Genomic DNA, 20,754 nt, shown 5'->3' on the forward strand with positions numbered 1-20,754 from the left:
AATGCCACCTGCGGCAGACTCCTGCTGAAAGCAGTGATGCTATTGAGACTAGGCCCCTCTAATGCCACGTGCGGCAGACTCCTGCTGAGAGCAGTCATGCTATTGAGATCAATTGTCCACTCTACAGTCAAATAAACTAGGCTCCTTGCTGACATCACAAATTATCTTTATAGTTTAGGAAATAAAGCACATTTAAGATCTCCTATACAATCAACAGTCCAATACCATGAATTCAAATAAATGTGTTGTTTTATTACATATCAAAAAACATACATTTTTTAGTAATAAGTAAAATCTAGTCATCATTGTGTACATGTCATAGCATCATGACTGTTCTTGCTGTATCATAATTTAGTTCATGTTAATGTTAAAGTAAATCCTGGTACACACCTCTGTAGTGTGGTTTCAAAAAGGCTCTGGGATGTCCATACATGGGTGGTGTTTGGATGTTTGGTTATGTATCAATAACACAGATGTATAAAGTATTGGGTTTCAAATTTATTATGCCACTAATGGCCGTACAAACCACTTGTTCCTAAATATAAATTGTCCAGTTTAGAACTTGTTGCTGTTAACGTGAAAGAAAAGTGAGTTTGACCCTGGAGCAAATCTCTGTAGTGTGTTATGTATAGGGTGGGTGGGCTGAAGAGCAGTCTCGTTGCTGTTCCTCACTGGCTGGGTGGTGGTGGTCGGCAGCAGGAAGAACGTCCCGGACTCAGCACTTTGTTAAAATGAACTCAGTGGAAAGCATTCGTTTCTACTATCTTTGGCTACTGAAGATGTATCCTTTCTTCTGATGTGCATATTATATCAGTGAACTCCTTCCTCTAGGCAAGGCTGGGCTATGAGAACACTGTGTATTTGGCAGCTCCAGCAACACAAAAGCACCTTACAGATGATTCAGAATGCTACGATCTATATTATTTGAGGTCTGAGGATGTCCCATCTGCATTTCAAAGTTTCACTGTTTGCTCACGAGGCAGCACACACATTTTATGTCCATTCATTCACTGACAGTTTATAAAACGAGGGTATCTTTTTGCTTGTTATGTTATGTTAAGGGGTTTTATAAAGCGCTCATTGCCCCAACAACGGGCGTACCAGCGCTAAAATGTCACTGCCATAAGCAAGCCAAGAACACCCAGGAGGCAATTATGCAGGGAAGAGGTGAGTTTTGATGTTTTACGGAGAAGAGAATGTTTTTGAATATTTCTAATATGTGCAGGGAGGGAGTTCCAAAGCTTAACCGAGGAACAACCGCCAGATGCTGGTCCTTGGAGCGCAGCTGACGGGTAGGTCTATAGGACGCCATGAGGCTAGCCAGAATAGCAGGAGAATGGAGAATCACGAGTCTGTGGGCAATACAGAGAGCCTCGAATGCATTTCTCCACCGGCAGCCAATGTAGTTTGCGGATGGAACTAGCGATGAAGCAGATTCTCGGCTGACAAAGGAGGGCCCGGGCTGCTACATCTTGTGCCTTCTGTAAACGCAGTATCTCTGCCCTATTGGCCCCAATATATAGGAAGCTTGCATAGTTCAGTCTAGAGAGTACTGTGGCCTGAATGATTACCTGACGGATGGGAGGGTCGAAGAAACCCAGCAAAGCATTAAGCCCATGTAGGAGCCCGAAACAAACTCCGGCTACTACCTTAGTCTGGGTTTGAAAAGAAAGTCTATCCAGACCCAGAGATTTTTTACTGCCATTTTAGGAGCCGGCGGAGGGCCCAAAGAGGACAGTTACAAGAGGTCACTCCACAGATGGATATCTTTGCCCACGACCAAGATCTCCGATTTGTTGCCATTGAGCTGAAGACAATTGTCCGTCACCCAATCTGCAATAACTGCCCAGAGTTGTCAGATAATGCCACCACCAGCTGTGTGTTATCCGCTTAAGATACCACAGCTAATCCTCTGCTCCTGGCCACTGCTGCCAGAGTTTGTATGTAGGTGTTAAAAAGGGTCAGTATATTTTGTGTTCCTTTACTTATGAATCCAGATTTCTGTTTCAGTGCCAAGGATGAAAAAATGTAAAGCAGCAAGTCGATATTTCTGGATTCCAAGAGCTGAATTATTTACTGCTAAAGGTTCAATCTTTACCTAATCTTCAAGCTTTTAGAAACCTATTAAGAACTACACTTTTCAACTGCTTTCTCTCTGATCAATAATTTTGCCATCATGCACGGATTTTGTCCTTTTACCAGTTAGGAGTTGGTTGGGTGATGCTCTGTAAATAAGAAAGGTCTCAAATATATTCATATACAATTAATCTGGCCGTGAATCATTTACAGTCAGTGGTGAGCCAGCAAATTTCCCAAGGCTCCAGCTTGATGTTGGACACCTCTGGAGAAGTGCCACTATGATGGGTGCAATTAACAGATGCATGTGATGACTGAAATGAGCATCAGGGCTTCGGATCTAAATGTTGTGCACTGTAAGCATGATCTCACAGTTACAGGTCACAATTTCCTACTTTTACTTTTTCTGCCTTTGAACGTTGTTCTCTAGCAGCTGTCATTGAACCAGTTGTTGCACAAAAGGACCAAACACCAAAATCAGCTAGAAATATTCTCCAGTCTGTGCTTTTTAAACTTATTCAAGTGTGTTGTGTTTATAGCTTTTATCACTAATCCCTGTAGTTTGCCAAAAATCCTGCCAACAACTACTTCTAAATCCACTGCAATGGTATGGTTTCTCCCCAGTATGTGTTTGCTGATGTCTTTGTAGAATTGATAATCGACTAAAGCTCTTCGCGCATTCAGTGCACTTGAATGGCGTTTCCCCTAAGTGTGTTCACGGATGATTTCTTAATGTTGAAGGGTCACCAAAACTACTTCCACATTCAATGCAATTATATGGGTTTTCCCAATATGTGTTTGCTGATGTCTTTGTAGATTTTCTAATCAACTAAATCTCTTCACACTTTCACTGCACTTAAATGGCTTTTAAACTGTGTGTGTTCGCTGATGACATTGTAGCTGTGATAACCAATTAAAGCACTTTGCACATTCACTGCACTTGAATGGCTTTTCCCCAGTGTGTGTTCGCTGATGTGTTTGGAGTTGTGATAACCGACTGAAGCTCTTCACACATTCACTGCACTTGTATGGTTTTTCCCCTGTGTGTGTTCGCTGATGTCTCCTGAGATGTGAGGAATCAGTAAAACTACTTCCACATTCACTGCACTTGTATGGTTTTTCCCCTGTGTGTGTTCGCTGGTGGCTCCGGAGGGTGGATAAATGACTGAATTTCTTCAGACATTCACTGCACTTGTATGGTTTTTCCCCAGTGTGTGTTCGATTATGTTTTTGTAGGTCTACTAACCATCTGAAGCTCTTCACACATTCACTGCACTGGAATGGTTTTTCCCCAGTATGTGTTAGCTGATGTGATTGGAGATGTGATAACCGGCTGAAGCTCTTCACACATTCACTGCACTGGAATGGCTTTTCCCCTGTGTGTGTTCGCTGATGAATCCTGAGATTTGAGGAATCACTAAAACTACTTCCACATTCATTGCAATGGTATGGTTTTTCCCCAGTATGTATTCGCTGATGTGTTTGGAGATGTGATAACTGACTGAAGCTCTTCACACATTCACTGCACTGGAATGGCTTTTCCCCTGTGTGTGTTCGCTGATGAATCCTGAGCTTTGAGGAATCACTAAAACTACTTCTACATTCACTGCAATGATACGGTTTTTCCCCTGTGTGTGTTCGCTGATGTCTTTGGAGGTCTGATAACTGACTGAAGCTCTTCACACATTCATTGCAATGGTGAGATTTTACTCCTGTGTGTGTTCGCTTATGTCTTGGGAGTTGTGATAACTGACTAAAGTTCTTCACACATTTATTGCAATTGCACGTTGCTTCTCCTGTGTGTGTTTGCTGATGGTTCTTTAGTAGCGATGACAAACTAAAGCTCTTGCTGCATGTGTATGATTCTTCTTTCTTGGTTCGTTTCTCTGGGTCGGGTTTACATTTGTCTGCATCCCATGACTGCGTTTCCTGAGGAGCTAACATGGTTGATAATGCACTTGTGTTATTCTCACATTCCCTGTATGAGTGTGGTACTTGGGATGGTTGATTTCAGATTTCACAATGAAATACAAAACTCACCAACTACATATATTATAATGCGGCAAGTAAAGCTTCTTTGTTGGTGGTTATGTTTATAGATTGCGGAATTAATTGTGGGTTTATATAGCGCTAGGATAGACTCCCGGAGGAGTATCTCCGCGCTTCGACCGCTGCGAAACCCTTCCTGGCTTCCCTGAGAGATGGTCCCTTAATGGGTATCTCCAGGGTGAGACCAGGCATCCCCAGCGGTCTGGTGGGGCCGTTAGTGCAGATGAGGCAAGCTTATGCCCAGAGTTGCCGAGTGTGATCGCTGATCAGAGTGGGCACCGAGGCGAGAGAATTATCGAGTCCGCTGACCCTGGTCCAGAAACCTGCCGCGTCGGGAATCGAACCCTGGTCCCGGGCCGTCCTCTGCTCTCGGGTCTGCCGCCTCTAACCAGTGAGCCACACTACTGCACTGGTTTTGCATGTTTACAAGTTAAGATTAGTCTTCCTTCAGGTCGATGCAATTGGAACAGTCTGTTGTAGATCAGAGACTCTCTCTTTCCTTTACCCTTCAGTTGTCTGGCTCCACTCCATTGTGCTTTTCTCTTGTTCCTGTGGTTTGGCCTGAAAGAGTTTACAATACACCTTGCGCACTGAATGGTGGTCTGCCATCATTACAGGAAGCAGAGCAATACTGTATCCCCCTCATACCGAACACATGATCAAAGCTGGTGGTGGAGGCCTGTTTACTCAGGAGGTAGTTTGTAGTGTTGTTGCATTCATTTTCTAGAGGTCATTTCTTAGTCCTGTTGCATGGAGGTGCACAGCTCAGACTCTTAGATCCACTGAATTGCTCTGTACTGCTTCTTCCAGGATCTATCAGTTTATGTTCAGGTTCCTCAGTCTCTGACTGTGAAGATCTTTTCCCGAATATTGGAGCTCATTTTTTCTAACCGCTTTTTTTTAGATTACTGTCGTTATTCACGATCATTTGTGCATTCAAAGCTGGTTTCCTATGGGATGTAAAGAGATTTAAAATCACTAAATGGAAATGTAAGAGACTGAGAACACACAATATTTAACAAGTTGTAAAAGACATCTATTCTTTACCATTTTTAAAAGTTACCAAGGGCTTATACCCATTAACAGATATTTACCTAAATCTTCCATTGAACATGTCACTCTTACCTAATTCAGAAAAGTAGGTGATTTTCCGGTGTTCACAGGGTAACTTAGTACAGAAAGAGCACTCACTGAGCGCCCTCATGCTAGAGGTACAGCTTTAGGAAGAAGCACATGGCTAAGATTTCATTTAAACAAGAAGGGATTGTGGAAAAAGCGATGGATCAGGATGTGCTTCTGTCACTTCAGTTTCAAGAAGTGTAGAACAACAGTAACCCTTTCAAAAACTAAATGACAAAGAAAACCCTTCATGAAGTATATAATAAAGGCAACGCTTCAGGAAGTATATAATAAAGGTAACTGTTGCGGGGATGAAGGGGGTGAAGGAAGGGCACGGAGACCAGACCTTGGTAAGTAGGGTTTTATTTTTATGAAAGTTTTCTTTTTTCGTTGCGAGAGTCTTTCTCTGGCCAATATCGTTGGGTTGACTCCTCCTGCACTCGTTTGGGGTCTTCTATTTTCGTTCTTCGTTCTTTGGGTCCTCTGCTATCCACTCCTCCTCGGTTGCACCACCGTAGGACATGCGTGGGGAAGAAATGAGGACCAGTTAGGTATTGTCCTTCTTATGCTGTTCCCATGGGTAAACCAGGTGTGTTGGGGCATCGTGAACTGTGTATGTTACAAGTATTCAGGAATAGAAAAGGGAGGGGAGCACACAGAGTATTTACAATGCCTGAAGTACAGGCAGTACTCTGCAACGCGCTCTTTTTACTACTGAAGGGCGCCTCCCCTCCTCCCCAGCCAGCCCGATACGCTCTGCCATTCCTGGTTAAGCCACACTCCGCTGTGAGTGTGGCTGGGCGAATCACAGTGACGGTGGCCTCCTGGCTCTGGAACCTCCTCTTGTGGACCCTCGTCTCGTCCTTCTCCCGTCTCCTTTTCCCGATATGATTCTTCTCCCGACTCTCCTGGAACTCGACTCCAGTCCAAATGCGCTCTCCCGGTGTCATCACACGCCGGTATTCTTGCTTCCTCCATTTTGACCAATCCCGCGGAGTAAACGTCATTCTGGGGCGTGACTTCATCCTCGACATACGCCCAAATAAAGGAACCCTCCTGTTCTTCGTCAATGTTTTCTTTCCATAGGGACTGGGAGTCCGAACTCCAATCATTCTGATGTGAATGAAAAGAGGGAGGGGCAGTCATGTCAGTGACCCACCAGTCCACATTTGGGGCCACCCCTTCTGTCTGCATGTTCTCCCCGCTACATTAACACTCTAGGAAGTATATAATAATGGTAACGCTTCAGGAAGTATATAACAAATGTAACTCCATTCACACTCTTCTTGACAGTACTTTCCAGTTCAAACTGGAACAGCTGAAGTTCCAACTCCTGTCTTTACTTTTCTGTTTAAGTTATCTTTGCCACATTCCTAGGGATTGTTCAAGCATATGTTGGACGATTGCAGCATTTATTATAGAGATTCCATCACAGGCAGCAATATACCTGCGATATCTCTGCTGCCAATACGTGTCTGCTTTTTGTCTTTTTCTACCTTATCATGGTTTCTGACAATGTTTTGCGTTTGGTGCCAGCATGCTTCTCTGTCGGTGGATGGAGCATTGGCAGAGTGGGACAAGATGTCCGTTGCTTGAGGGTGAGTGCAGCATTTACACAGCTCCACATTTCTTACATTCAGCTTTACCTCATCCCTGTTCATCATCTTCCATACTCCCTTATGTCTGTGTACTCGCTCAGCAGGGTTCATTGACAGCTAAAGCAGAGGAGTGACTCGATGCACACAGCAGACATCAGGCAATGATCTGATAGTCAAATGCCATGGTTGGCAGTACAAGGATCACAAGCGCAATTAGAGCAGCTCGCCCGGGGCATACAAACGGAGGAAGTGCACAGGTAGACACTTATGTGGAACAAACAGAGGACGCAAACATGCGGGTACACGCTCCTTTATTTGGGTCTGTTTCAGACCTTTACTGGGCTGGGTATCGGTGTGCACTGTCTCTTATTTCAGGCCTCACGATTAAGGCAAGTAAGTGCCAAATCGGGAAAGGGTCAGTGGTGTACTTGGGACACCAGGTAGGGAGCGCCAGGTGGCACCCCTACAGACCAAGATCAACACCATTCTGGCTTGGGAGCCCCCCAAGACCCAGACCGAGGTGAGGGCCTTCTTAGTACTCACCGGATACAACCGGAGTATTGTTAAGGGATATGGTATAGGGATATAACTGAGCTGACTTCCATGAAGCAGCCGAAAAAGGTGATCTGGACCGAGTCCTGCCAGAAAGCATTTGATACCGTGAAGGCCGCCATGTGCACGGCCCCCGTGCTCAAGGCCCCCGACTTCTCCAAAGAAATTGTTGTGCAGACCGACACATCAGAGCATGGAGTGGGAGCAGTGCTCTCACAACTGAACGAAGAGGGCCTAGACCAGCCAGAAGTCTTCCGTAAAAGAAGACTACTCCCAAGGGAGCAAAGGTGCAGTGCCATAGAAAGGGATGCTTTCACAGTGGTCTCGGCACTGAAGAAGCTGAGGCCCTACCTGTTTGGTACTCACTTCCAAGTTCAGCCCGACCACAGCCCCTCAGATGATCAATGCAGATGAGGGGGGAGAATCCAAAACTGCTGAGGGGGTCCATCTCCCTACAGGGAAGGAACTTCACGGTGGAACACCGTCCTGGGACAGAACACGCCAACGCATATGGCCTGTCCCGATTCTTCCGCCTTAGTGAGGAAAACTCCCAGGAGTGTGGGTAGTTCCCCCTACATTCAGCTGGAGGGGACGTGTGTTAGACTTGGCATCTTTTGGCGTGTTCCCCGAGGTTTTGCTTTCTGCCCTCCCAGTTTTGACTCAGTTTTTGGTGGTATAACATTTCTGCACGCTTTTCGCACTGCTGATCAGTGGGAAAATGCTGGAGCTCCTGTGGTAAATTGTGTTATGATTGAATGTGTGACTTGCTTGTCAGTCCCCAGTAACGAGCACTGCGTGTACCGGGGCTTGTGAGTCCACCGATACTCGTGGGCCTGCAGCTCGGATTGTGTCACCCACGTACGTAGCGCGAGAAAGGTATAGGTGAAGGAAGTTTGGTAGGCCTGGACTCAGCATCTAAAGATGCAGCCTTTAGCGAGGGTGCCCGTTTCATTCTGAGTTCATCAAGGCCACTTTTAGAAAGTGGGTATTATTTTACTCGGTCATCCGGCTTGCCTCTGCTGGAATGTGGATTGCCTGCCTGGTTTTTGGACGACAGATGGCTAGGGAGCAGGGTGGCTCCTGATAGTCTTGCACCTCAAAGGGCCTGGTCTGCCTCTGACAAAGCCGTCTCCATCTCCTGCCAGGAATTCACGCCAGAGAAGGCCCAACTGGTTCTGGCCGGACACAAACACCCTCTGCCTGGAAGATCAAAAGATTTTTGAGTACAAATGCTGGGTTTAGAACTCAACAAGATCAAGAAGACTGCACAGAAGGAGAGCCAGAGAAACTGCTGAAAGGACCGATCGCTTTGCTGCGGGCTTTGCTGGGCTGACCTGAAGTGGCTGCTTCTGTTTTGGGCAGTGAAAGGCCTGGACTGGACTTTCTGCAACCAAATTGGTGAGACTCTCCAAGGGCTTGAGGTAGAGCCTGTAGGAGAGTAGGGTCTGCAATCCCATGATGACCCCAGATGTTTGCTTTTTGCTTCACTGGTTTACGACTTCCCTGGCTGTGGGCCTGCTAATCAGACCCACAGCCTAGCTGTTCTCTAACTAAATTGACACGTGTACCTTAGGTGCATTTACCAATTGGTACTGGGCCACCTTATCAGACCCTGTAACTCAGGGCATAGGTGTACCCAGGGCCTACCAGGGGCTGCAGCATGTATTATGCCACCCCTGGCTGGCCATCTAAATCTGACACAACTGGCTGCACGACAGCTGGGGCAAGGTGGTGTAATCACCCTTTGCTTTAGATATAGTATGCCTATATCTAACCCTAAAATGGACTCAGAGACTCCTATCAGTCACTCCTATGGCAGGCCTTGACAATCCTGAAGGCAGAGGGCTTGGAATCATGTGAGATGGTGCTGTGGCATGAGCTGAGCCCGTTTGCAGCTTGCGGAACCAAGTCCTAATAGCTGTTCCATGATAACGCATACCATATACTCTTAAGTGCATTATAATCCTCGCGGTTATATGCCAACTCTGGTATCGCTTTATCAAAACATGTGGAGTAAGGTGTCATACGAATTGGAATACTAACCCCTCGCCAATTCTGGCGACGGGGTTAGCATTCCACCCTTCTAGAGGGACACGACATGTATGTAACTGTGAACCCCGGTTAAAGTTAACTCGAGCCTCAGGATCACAAAATGGATGCTGCCACCACAGACACAAGTCTGACCTCCTGCTGCTGGGAGTCCTTCCAGCGAGGAGAGCTTGGACAAAGGGTTTCCTGTCAGGGGCGGTGCTAGCACCATCCCAAACAGGGTTTTGTGTATCCTGGGTAGGCAGGGCTGAATAGGAAGGTGACTGCAAGTGGCACCCCGGTGCTCACTATGCATAGGCCGGCTAGAACCAGTTCCAGGGACACACCAGCCCCTGAGCTGGGGAAAGTCCGGCATGGGAGAGGGGTGTAACCACCCCCCTTCCTGGTCCCACCCATGGGCAGGACCTAGTCCCGTACCAGCCCCTTTCTTTAGTATAAAGGTGGGAGCGGGGACCCTTCCAAATTAGATCATCTTTGAATCCTAACACTACTTTCTACGAAAGGAACTCAAGACTTCTTCCTAAGATTTCTCCCTTGTGACTAAGGAGTAGTCACCCTGCATCTGCGGGCACCAACTAAGTAACCTGCGGTTTGCTGCACGTCCTTCCTCCGGAATCAGACCGACCAGCACGACGAGACCCGGCTTCCCTGGTACCTCTGGCCTCTACCTGCATCATCAGCCCAGCTGAGATTCGTGGGTGTGACGAGACCTCGAGGGACCGGCCATCTTCAGAACTGCACTATGCTTATCCAGCACGACCGCCGAGGGATCCTCGAGTGAGTGCTTTGGAGTTTGAGAAGCCCTAACCCTGAGCAGCTCCAGCACCGAAGTCCAGCCCCCCAGCATTCACGAGATCTGCGTGGGGCCCTTCTGCTCTTTTCTGCTCACCGCGTTGTCCGGCCACTTGCCTGCTGGCTTGTAGCCCTCTTGACGACGAACGACGACATCTCCATCGCTGGTCTGGATGCTCAGGCTGGCCCTTGCTTCCCTCCAACAGAGGAGCATCCCGGACCCTCCTGGTCCACTCCAGATGCCATTTTGAGTCCACCGCGTGGGCTTGCATTTGCCAAGAGTTGTTGCCCCAATCCTGGGTCCAGCATCGCCGACAGCAGATACCTTCGTGGGACAGCTCGCACCTCCATCCTGGTCGCCGACAACGCCTCCTGGTCGAGAGACTGCAGAGCCCAGCGTCGCCCACTCACCTGGTCGAGGTGACTCCATCCGGTGCCATCCTGGTGCCCATCTAATCACTGGCTAGTGATTCAGAACTTGGTCCCCTCTGCTTACAGGTACTCTCTTCAGCTGATCCAGTCCTTGGATCGGCCCGGAACATCTTCACTGGTCGCCTGCCAGCAACTTCCACTTCAGGCTCCTGGTTCGTCAACGAGGATTCCCGACGACACTTGAACCCTATGCAGCCGCAGCCACTGGGCTAGGTAAACCGAGTACCACGGTGCTCCAGCGTAGTCCAACTCTCTAAGTGTCTAGATCCACTTTCGTTTTTGACCTACCTAGTCAGGTTCGCCCGAGAACACTAACTTTGTAATTTCTAGCAACCATAGACTTTGTCCCGCATTACGCGTGAGAGTTTCCTCTCTGCACACGACGTCCCTAGGCCGCCTGCTTCTAATCTAAGGGTTCAGCATTGTAGGTCCAGCGTTTCTAAAGTCTATGAGAGTAGTACTTACATGCTAGTAATTTCGCATTCCACTTGTAGAGTATATGGTTTTTCGTGCCCCTCGGGCATTGGTGTAAATTGTGCAACTTTCAGTATTTCTTTAAGAGCTTTGTATTGTGCTTAGCACCCTGTCCTCATAAAGAGTCCAGGGCTGTTGTGTTATAATAAACATCCTTTTATTTTCATAACAACTTGTGTGGTGTCCTTTCACTTGGTGTTCAAGGGGTATATGTGATGGTATAACAGCTGGCTTAACACGCCCTCTAGAGTTTAGCCTAGGTTGTTTGGACTGATACAAAGTGCTCACTAGAATAGTGAGCACTGCATATCAGGCCAACTTCTCACATTGGTGAGCAGCGGTTGGGATGGCGCCAGCGCTCCGGATCCCATCAGAAAGGTGTTCGACCTGCAACACGAGTGACTTCAAGGCCCCCATCACCTTGCATCTCTGAAAGGTACTGTTTGCGGGTCTTACCGGCCTCGTAGTTGGCCTGCGACCTCGCTGTCAGCCAGAACTGTTTTTGGATTTATTGTTCACGACATCGTGATAGCCCCGGATGGACTTTTTTAAGGCAGATTTGGATAAGTGACAATTTTGAAGTATAGTATTGTGGATTTTTATCGTATTTGGTCTAGTCTTAAGTATATAAAAATTTGATATTTTTCAAAACTGGTCTGGTGCCCTTCTGTAGTGGGTACACTGTTTTACTGTTGGTTATGTGCAAAAGCTTTACACACTGCCTCTAAGATAAGCATCCCTGCTTGTGCCAAGCTACCAAGGAGGTGAGCAGGGGTTATTTTACAAGTGTAACTCCTTTATCCTGACTAGAGTGGTGGTTTCTGCCTCGCTTTGGAGCAAGTCTGAGATAGCCAGAAATCCCATTTCTAACACAAAGTTTTTTGATTTGGCACCAAAGCGTGTCGACTGCTGATAGGGAAATAATTAGCTGAGCATACAACACTAGTGAGATATTCCAAAAGATTTCACTACCTCCGCTAGAGGTCTGACGGAAATATTAAAAAGGGCAGGACTGAGCTCCGAACCCAGAGGGATGCCAGGAGCCCGTCCTCTTTGGGATGAGGCAAAGGGAGGGGTGTGGGGCATAAATTGAAAGGACCACTCCTTTAAAAAGGAGGTAAACCAGGCCAGACCTTTGCCCTGTACCCCAGGTCAGTGAGAGAAGTTAATATTATTACATGTGAGACAGTGTCGAAGGTCGCACCTAAATCCAGGAGGTACAGAGCCTGGGATTTACCAGCATCTGCCGTACTGCAAAGGGATTGAATAACTGTTAAAAGAGCAATTTTGGAGCTGTGTGATCTAAATCCATTTTGCGAACAGTTTTGGTTAAAAGATTGTTTACATGTTTCTCCACAACCTTGGACAGAAACAACAGAACAAAAATGGGTCTATAGTTTTCTGGCTGAGTGGCATCTAGCGAAGACTTTTTTAGAAAAGCGATAACCTTGGCATGTTTCCATGATATTGTTACTTATTCAGTGCTCAGCAAGAGTTTGGCTAATTCTAGAAATATGGGTGTGACGCTCGACTGAAATTAAAAAATATTATCAGGTTTAAATGGGTCATCCGGAGATCCAGATTTCACTTCACGCATTAGGGTGGAAATAGAATCTGCGTCAAGTAGAGCCAATTGGTCCAAGGTAGCCAATTGGGAGTAGTAGGTCTCTGTCTCAAGAGAGACAGGTTTGACTGTTTTCTCACTCCTGTTAAAGTAAAGATAAAGATCATTAACCAAGCTTGTTGCAGTGGCTGTTAGAAGCTTCCGCTAATCCAGGACTGGAGGTGGGTTTAATCAGGTTGTTCACAATAGAGAAGATTTCCTTAGAAGGCTTACAGCTGTTTTTGATTTGTCTGCAAATAATTCGACATGGGCTCTTTCAATCAGTTTCTTGTAGCATTTAATAGCTCTCATGTATTGCATTCACGCTGCAGCATCATAGGATTTATGCCAAGGGCGCTCTCGTACTTTGAATCCTAAGGGCGTAGCCACAACAGATCCAAGGTTCACTCTCTCAAACTCAGATTCCCTTTCCAGTGCCTCTGGGACTACAGCTGCTTCTAGGCCCCCATCCTGTAATGCTGGTTGTTAGATTTGGGGGTCTCTAGTTGGCGCAGGTAGGTACCTTTGATCAAATAGGGACCCTTGCGTCTAGACACTCCCAAAATAACCCCTGCTCACCTCCTTGGTAGTTTGGCACGACCAGGCAGGCTTATCTCAGAGGTAGTGTGTAAAGCATTTGTGAACACATACAGTAGTACAATGACAACGCTACAGATGGACACCACACAGGATGTATATCAAAAATAAGTATATTTATATAGACTTAACACAAGACCAAAAATGACAAAAATCCACAATACCGTATTTTAGAATGGTAGAAATAGCTTAGTTCTCTTTAGATGGTAAATGCAACACTTTACGTTATGTTCAATGTACCTTTGGATGCGTAATGCTATACACAAAAGAGTGGCAGGGAAGGTGATGCGTTGGTTTCCTTACACACAAGAACAGTGATGCGTCGGTTCCCTACTGCTGCGTAGGGGACGGTGATGCGTTGGTTCTTATCTGCGTGGGGAGGTGATGCGTCGGATTCTCACTGAGCTTTTGTGGCGATGCGACCCGCAATGCCATGAGCCATGATGCGATGAGGATCCGATGCAATGAAACAAAATGCGTCTTTTTCTTGATGCAACAACAGTGAGGCGATGTGTGCATGCCCGACAGCCGTGCGGCAACTCAGTGAATCGTCTGAGCTGCGACAGGCCCTGCGACACGCTTCGCTGGTGATGAGACGGAGTCTGTTGCAACGGCGACACTCTTCTCCGTTGATGCGAGGCACTTCGGTGATGCAATAAGGCAATGGCAGACGCGGCACCCTTCTTCAGGGATGTGACGACAGCGGCGGCGACACGCTTCTCCTGTGATGCGAGGCGCTTCGGTGATGTGATGCGACAGCAGCGGCACCCTGCTTCAGTGATGCGAAGACAGCGTCTGTGGCGGCATCACGCTTCTTTTCCACAAGTTGCGCTTCCAGCTCCCTGCAACACGCAGTCTCTCAGAAAGCCCAGCACAACAGCAGGCACTTCAAATTCCCAACAAGGGAACTCAGGGGAGCTGGATGGTGAAGTCTGTTATCCCAGAGACTTTAGCAGGAGGCAAGTTCAATTTCCAAGCCCTTGGAGATCCTTTACAAGTTGAAGAAAGTAGCACAAAGTTCCTTTCTACTTTATTTGGCAGTCAGGCAACCACTGCATACCAATCCCCCAAACAGCACTCAGCGTAGGGATAGTCTTCTACTTCAGTTTCTCTCTGGTTCCTCTCCTCAGCAAAGGTTCTTCTTGTTTCCCAAAAGTGATCTACATTTCTGTACTCTGAGACCCCTCTTTTATACACCTATTCTCTTTGTTCTCTGAAGGCAGAGAGTGTCTGTACCTAGTCCAAACCAGTTCTGGTCAGTCCTGAAGCACTTTGTTGACAAGACTTCTTTCCTTTGACATTGTGGGCCACGGACATCAGACGCACCACAGGAGGTGGAGCCAGCATTGTGGAAGACAGGCACAGCCCTATTCAGGCCCCAGGTTCTCCCTTCCCTCACTCTACATGCAGATGGGTCTATTCAGCCCTGTGCTGACTCACCCTGTCTCCTGGAATCCTCCAGCCCCTGTCACTCAAGCTCCAGACAAGGAATACACAACCTAGCAGAGGCAGGCTTGGATAGTTAGGCAAGAAAATACCTACTTTCTAAAAGAGGTATTTTCAAATACAGAATGTTAAAACCAACTTCACTAAAAGGTGTATTTTATCATTCTGAGTTCAGGCATACTAAACTCAAATTTCTACCTAGTTCCCTGAGTCAGTTAGGATTACAAAATGTTATAATCAAACTGCCCATTCTGGCCTATGGGGAACAGGTAGCCTCGCAATAGTGAAAAACGAAAACGGCTGTAATTCACTATTAGGACATGCCACACATATCAGGGCATGTTCTACCTTTTACCTACAATCCACCCTGGCTTAAGACCTACCATAAGGGTGACTAATATGCAGAAAAGAGAAGGTGTAAGGGCTGGCAAGTGGGTGCACTTGCCAGTCAACATGGCAGTACCAGACTGCACACAGGTTCTGCAATGGCAGGCCCAAGACACACTTAACAGGCTGCTTCTGTGGGTGGCACAACCAGTGCTGCAAGCCCACCAGCAGCAATTGACTTACAAGCCTGGGCCCACGCAGTGCACTGTACCAGGGTCTGACAAGTAAACCAAGTAAGCCAATCATGGAGTAACTAATCCATACATCAATTTATAATAGGGAGAGCATATGCGTTTTAGCACTGATTAGCAGTGGTAAAGTGCCCAGAGTCATAAAACCAACAAAAACAGGTCAGACAAAATACAGGAGGAAGGCAAAAAGTTCAGGTATGACCCTGCAAAAAGGACCAAGTCCAACACTGGTTCTCTCTGCTACAACAATGGTTGCAGACTTGAAGATTGATTTGGATTTTAGCAGACTGGTTATTGTATCACAAATGTGACAGATATCCCAGTCCATCTTACTACAATTGTCACTGGATTAAATGCACTACTAATGTGGCGGGCGGGACACTCGTCATGCTTGTGATGGAGTAACCTGTCCACCAAAATCTAAATGAGACCCTTGGTGTACATCATGTCCAGTGTCATTTAAGTGTCAGGCCAAGCAGAGACCACCATCTAACCGCCCCCCTTTAAGCTAGTCACTGGTAGATCAATTCTGAAGCCAATACCTTAGAGCAGAGCCAAACTAAGCGCAGAGTCCAGCTCCCAGGCCTTAGGTAATTAAATGTATCTTTATTTGATATTTTGATATTTATTAAAATTTGTATAGCGCGACTATCGCTCCGGAAGGAGCATCTTGGCGCTGAGCACACAGAGAACCAGCAATGGAGAGCGAGGATCAGATAGCTGCGAGGACCGATGAGTCAGACTGAGAGAAAATCCAGGTCTTCAGAAGTTTCCTAAAAAGGCTTTCTGAGGGGGCATGCCTAAGGTTGGGGTGGAGACAATTCCATGCCTTGGAAGCCAGAAATGAAAAGGTCCTTCCACCTTTAGTTTTTAGTTTTATTCGGGGTACAGTAACTAAATTAGCTCCTGACGACCTCAGGCAACGAGTTGGAATGTAACGCGAAAAACGCTTAGTCAGGTAAGATGGGCCAGTATTCCTGGTGGCTTTGAAGACCGTGACAAGAAGCTTAAATAGAATTCTCTTATGGAGGGGCAGCCAATGGAGAGTGTTAAGGGCTGCAGAGGCCGAGGACCTGCGGGGGAGTTTCAAAACAAGCCTGGCTGCTGCGTGTTGAACACTTTGCAATTTCTTAAGGGAAGATCTCTTTATGCCTGCTAGGAGGCCATTCCAATAATCCAGCCGGGAGAGAATAAGAGCCACCGCGACTAATTTCCTGGCTGAGATGGGCAGAAAGTCAAAAAATTTCTTTAGCTGCCTGATCAGGCTAAAACAGCACCCCGCAGTAATGCGCACCTGCTTGTCAAAGCTGAGGGACGAGTCAAATTGGACTCCAAGATTGCGGGCTGAGGAGACCGCGCTCGGGGGTGCTTCGGAGTTATGAGGCCACCAGTCTTTCGGGGAAAAGAGGATGCCTTTGCCTAGGGGTATTATTTCGGTTTTGGCACTGTTACATTTAAGATGATTCAGGTTAAGCCAGGAAAAAACTTGGGAAAGGCAGTTTTGAAATCTAAGGGCAGCGTCAGGGTGTCTTTTGTCAATGGTGACGACAAGCTGGGTGTCGTCAGCATAAGAAGTCACGAGGATCCCGTGGGATTCAATAAACGTGAGAAGGGGAGCCATATATATATTAAAAAAGAGAGGGCTCAGTATGGATCCCTGGGGCACACCTGAGATGGTGGGTCTTTCGCCAGAAAGAAAGGGGCCTAAGGAGACAGTTTGCGATCGATTGGATAGGAATGATGTTATCCAGGCCAGGGCGGAATCCGCGACACCAATCTCACGCATTCTGTTGATGAGAATGGCATGTGAGATGGTGTCGAAGGCCGCGGTTAAGTCGAGCAGGATGAGAACAGCCTGTCTGCCCTCATCCTGCAAGAACTTAATGGTGTCCGATAATTCGATCAGTGCAGTTTCTGTGGAGTAGCCCGGGCGAAAGCCGGATTGCTGTGGGTGCAAGATGCGTTTATTTTCCACGAAGATTTTTAGTTCCTCGTGAACTAACTGCTCGGTGATTTTGCCTAATGCTGGGAGAAGGGAGATTGGGCGCATGTTGGATAAATCAGTTGGGGATTTATTTTGTTTCTTCATGAGGGGCTTAACTATGGCCTTCTTCCATTCAGCGGGGACAATGCCGGAGTTAAGGGATTCATTAACAATGGCATTGATTGACGGGTTGACGACCTCGATAAGATGGTGTAGAATAATCGGGGGACAGGAATCCGTAGGGGCTCCTGATCTACAGGTCAAAATGGCCTTTTGTGTTTGTGCCAGGGAGACTGCTGTAAAGTTATTCAAAGAGGGGATAGTTGTGTGGGTATCTTGTGTGAGAGTTGGTGGCGGGGGGAAATCCTTATGAATGTTATTGATTTTTTCAATGAAGAAGTCTGCTATTTGGTCGCAGAGGGTTTGTGATGGGGGGATTTTGAGTGCCAGTGCCTTTGGGTGGGTAAAGGACTTTACTATATTAAAGATAGTTTGCTGTTTCTGTTTGGCTGCGTCTATAGCTGAAGTGAAGAATATTGTTTCCTCTGAAGGATGTATATGGATCTGGATGTGGGATCGTAAGTTTTCCTCCACTCTCTTTCCAGAACCCTGCACTTTAGGTGACAATCGGTGAGGGCCTGAGTATACCAGGGAGCATTGGGCTTCCTTTTGCCTTGACCTGATTTTTGGTTGGTGGGGTTGGGGTTGGAGTTGACGGAGACCACTCCGTCAATCCACAAATGAAAGTTTATGGAGTCTTGTGATGCCTCTCCCACGATAGGAGGGGGGGGGGGGGACAGAGAGCTGGGGGTTCAGCTTGATGCGCTCGGCTACTTTCTTTCAATTGATGGGAAAGGGGGTGGGAGGGTATTTGATGTGCGGTAACAAAGGGGGTTTAGTCTTAATGGAGAAGGGAATAAAACAGTGGTCTGTCCATATTTGCGGTAATGGGGAAGAGACATCTAAGGAAGCCAGGTTTGTGCAAATGCCGTCCAGTGTGTGCCCGGCCCGGTGGGTAGGATGGGAGACCGATTGGGAAAGGCAAAAGATCTCAAGTGAGTGTAGGAAGTTGAAGGTGTAGGGGTCTGTGCAGGATTCCAGATGAAGATTGAAATCCCCGAGAAGGGTGAAAGTGGGATAGTGGGTCATGAGTGATCCCAAAGTCTCGTCGAGGGAGTCCAAGAATGGTGTGGCGTTCCCAGGGGGACGATAGACGAGTCCTCCAGATAGGGAGGAGGAGGGGTTAATGTGGATCACAAAGCCAATGCTCTCACAGTCCTTGAGAGAGGCCAAATCGAATGTGTGGCACCTGAAGAGTTTCTTAACGATGATGGGCAAACCGCCACCCCGACCGCTGGGCCTATCCCGCCTGGGGATGGTAAAATCAGGAGGGAGGGCGGTTGCCAGGTCGGGGTTAGAAGCATTGTGAAAGTTGAAGAAATTGATGTACATAGACAGCATTCATTCCCCTCCTTCTCCCACTCCTCTCCCTGTGAGCACCATGAATACTGTAAACTATTGACCGTATCACCCTGCCAGTAAGAGCCCATACCCCTATGCATATGTACAGCCATTCTAGGCACCATGGCCTTTTACCCATTGGAATCCCCGGTTTCCCTCCTGCGCGTATCTTAAACCCCCTCTCTCATGCATAGACCATGAAACCCTCTCCCTCTGCGCGACCCTACTGTGAAAGGCAACTCTCCTGCTTGACCCGCACAAAACCCCCCCCCCATTCCCTCTTGAAGAGGCATCCTTCGCCTTGGCTGACGTAGCCCTCCCCAGCTGCACCCGACTGCCCCCGCTCTCTCATGTACGGGTCATCAGATCTCTCTCTCTCTCTGTGTGACTCTGTCCCTGTGTCCACCCTGGCTACCCCTCCCTTCTCCTCACATGGGCAAGTCATAAACCTTCTTCTTCTGCAAGGCCCTGTCCTTGAGAGTCACGGCCGCGCCTGACCAACACCTCCTTTCCTTCCATGAATACCCCTCTGTTGACGAGCCTTCCCTCCGCGCTCGATTGTCCACGCGGCATGAATACCACTCCTTTGATGACCCCTTCCCCCGAGTCCGGCTGACCACACATGTCCGAGGCCATCGCCTGAGCCAGGAGATACCATTTACTGCCCTTATTGTATGAAGTCACTCCCCTTCAAAGGATCCACTATTGATCCTAGCCACCCCACCCCCGGGGCTATGATCAGGCGTACACATCCTACGGAACACTCAGCTGCGTGATTGCCCTCCCCTCTTATCAGCAGGTCAAGGGTCCCCATTGTGAACATATGTGGGGTAGGATTGACACGAGGATTATAGGGATGTCTTTCTTTTGCGTCATACTGTCCTGATTGTACTATCAAGTGTTTTGTAAGGTATAAAAGCAAGAGTCTCAGCTCACTTGTTAGAGCACCTCCCGAAAGACACTGTGTTTCGTGTCCGAAATGACTGGCTCTCCTCATGAGAATTAAACTCTGTTCTTGATTCCTGCTTCCAGCGCCCGTCTCTTTATTTGGTAATTATTCAACATGGGAACTAAGAGGCGGTTTGCGCCAGCAGCCTGGGCATTGATAGACTTATGGGCTCATGTTCCACAATTGGCGTCCCAACGCGGGGTCCATCAGTGACATAAGGTTCGGTAAGACAGATCCAGATGAAGAAGTGAACATCTAAATGATCGGGGTATGCCTGCCTTGAGAGGGCCCTCGCCCGGCTGCCGATCGAAAGAACTTCACCAATTCTGAACGGACCTCTCTTGAGTGACCTATTGTCCTGACTGGAATCCCACAGGAATGCTACATGGAGTAAGAGAACGATCGGGCGCTGGAGGAGGAAGTCGAAGAACTGTCCGTATGGTCCGGTCCGGGTAAGATTAAGTAGGGTGTTTTTACGCCTGATTGGTAGGGTGGTTCTATCCACCTGATTGATTGATTGTTTGTATTGGAATCGGTATTTGTATACTGATATTGTTGGTATTGGTTCATTTAGCTTTGAAGGCTACTTGACATATTGGTTCTCTTTTGAGAACGAGACATTCTCTGTTTGCAAACAGCGGCGAATAGGAACGTCGTCCCTCTTTGCAGATAGAGAAGGGTAGGTAATGCAGACTATTGTCCCCGTTGTAATCCGTCATGCCTACTTTTCTCCCCACTGGATTGTTTGAAATCGATTAATAATCGATTGTTGCTCTTTGAGATCTTCCCTGTCTACAAACTGAGACGAGTAGAAATATTCTGTCTTCCTTTCTGGATAGCGAAGGGCAGGTAATGCAGACGTTTGTCCCCGTTGTAATCCGTCATGCCTGTTTTTCTCCCCACTGATTGGTTGGTTGCCTGGACATTGTTGTTCCAGGTATTGTTTAGTTTGAGGTATTTTCTGCCTGCAAACAACGTGGAATAGAAATATTCTA

General features: G+C 47.4%; 1 protein-coding gene across 1 annotated transcript in view; it reads right to left on the minus strand.

Annotated features, from left to right (window-relative positions):
• Nucleotides 1-260: 260 nt before the first annotated feature.
• Nucleotides 261-20,754, minus strand: part of LOC147663348 (uncharacterized) — a 160,993-nt gene continuing 140,499 nt past the window's right edge. Inside the window, 1 exon segment of the mRNA XM_086950501.1 lies at nucleotides 261-4,083. Coding sequence (XP_086806627.1) covers nucleotides 2,902-4,083 — 1,182 coding nt within the window. The 3' untranslated portion in view covers nucleotides 261-2,901.

Source organism: Lissotriton vulgaris, unplaced genomic scaffold (assembly GCF_964263255.1).
Source record: "Lissotriton vulgaris unplaced genomic scaffold, aLisVul1.2 SCAFFOLD_300, whole genome shotgun sequence".
In the NCBI taxonomy this organism is placed as follows: Eukaryota; Metazoa; Chordata; class Amphibia; order Caudata; family Salamandridae; genus Lissotriton; species Lissotriton vulgaris.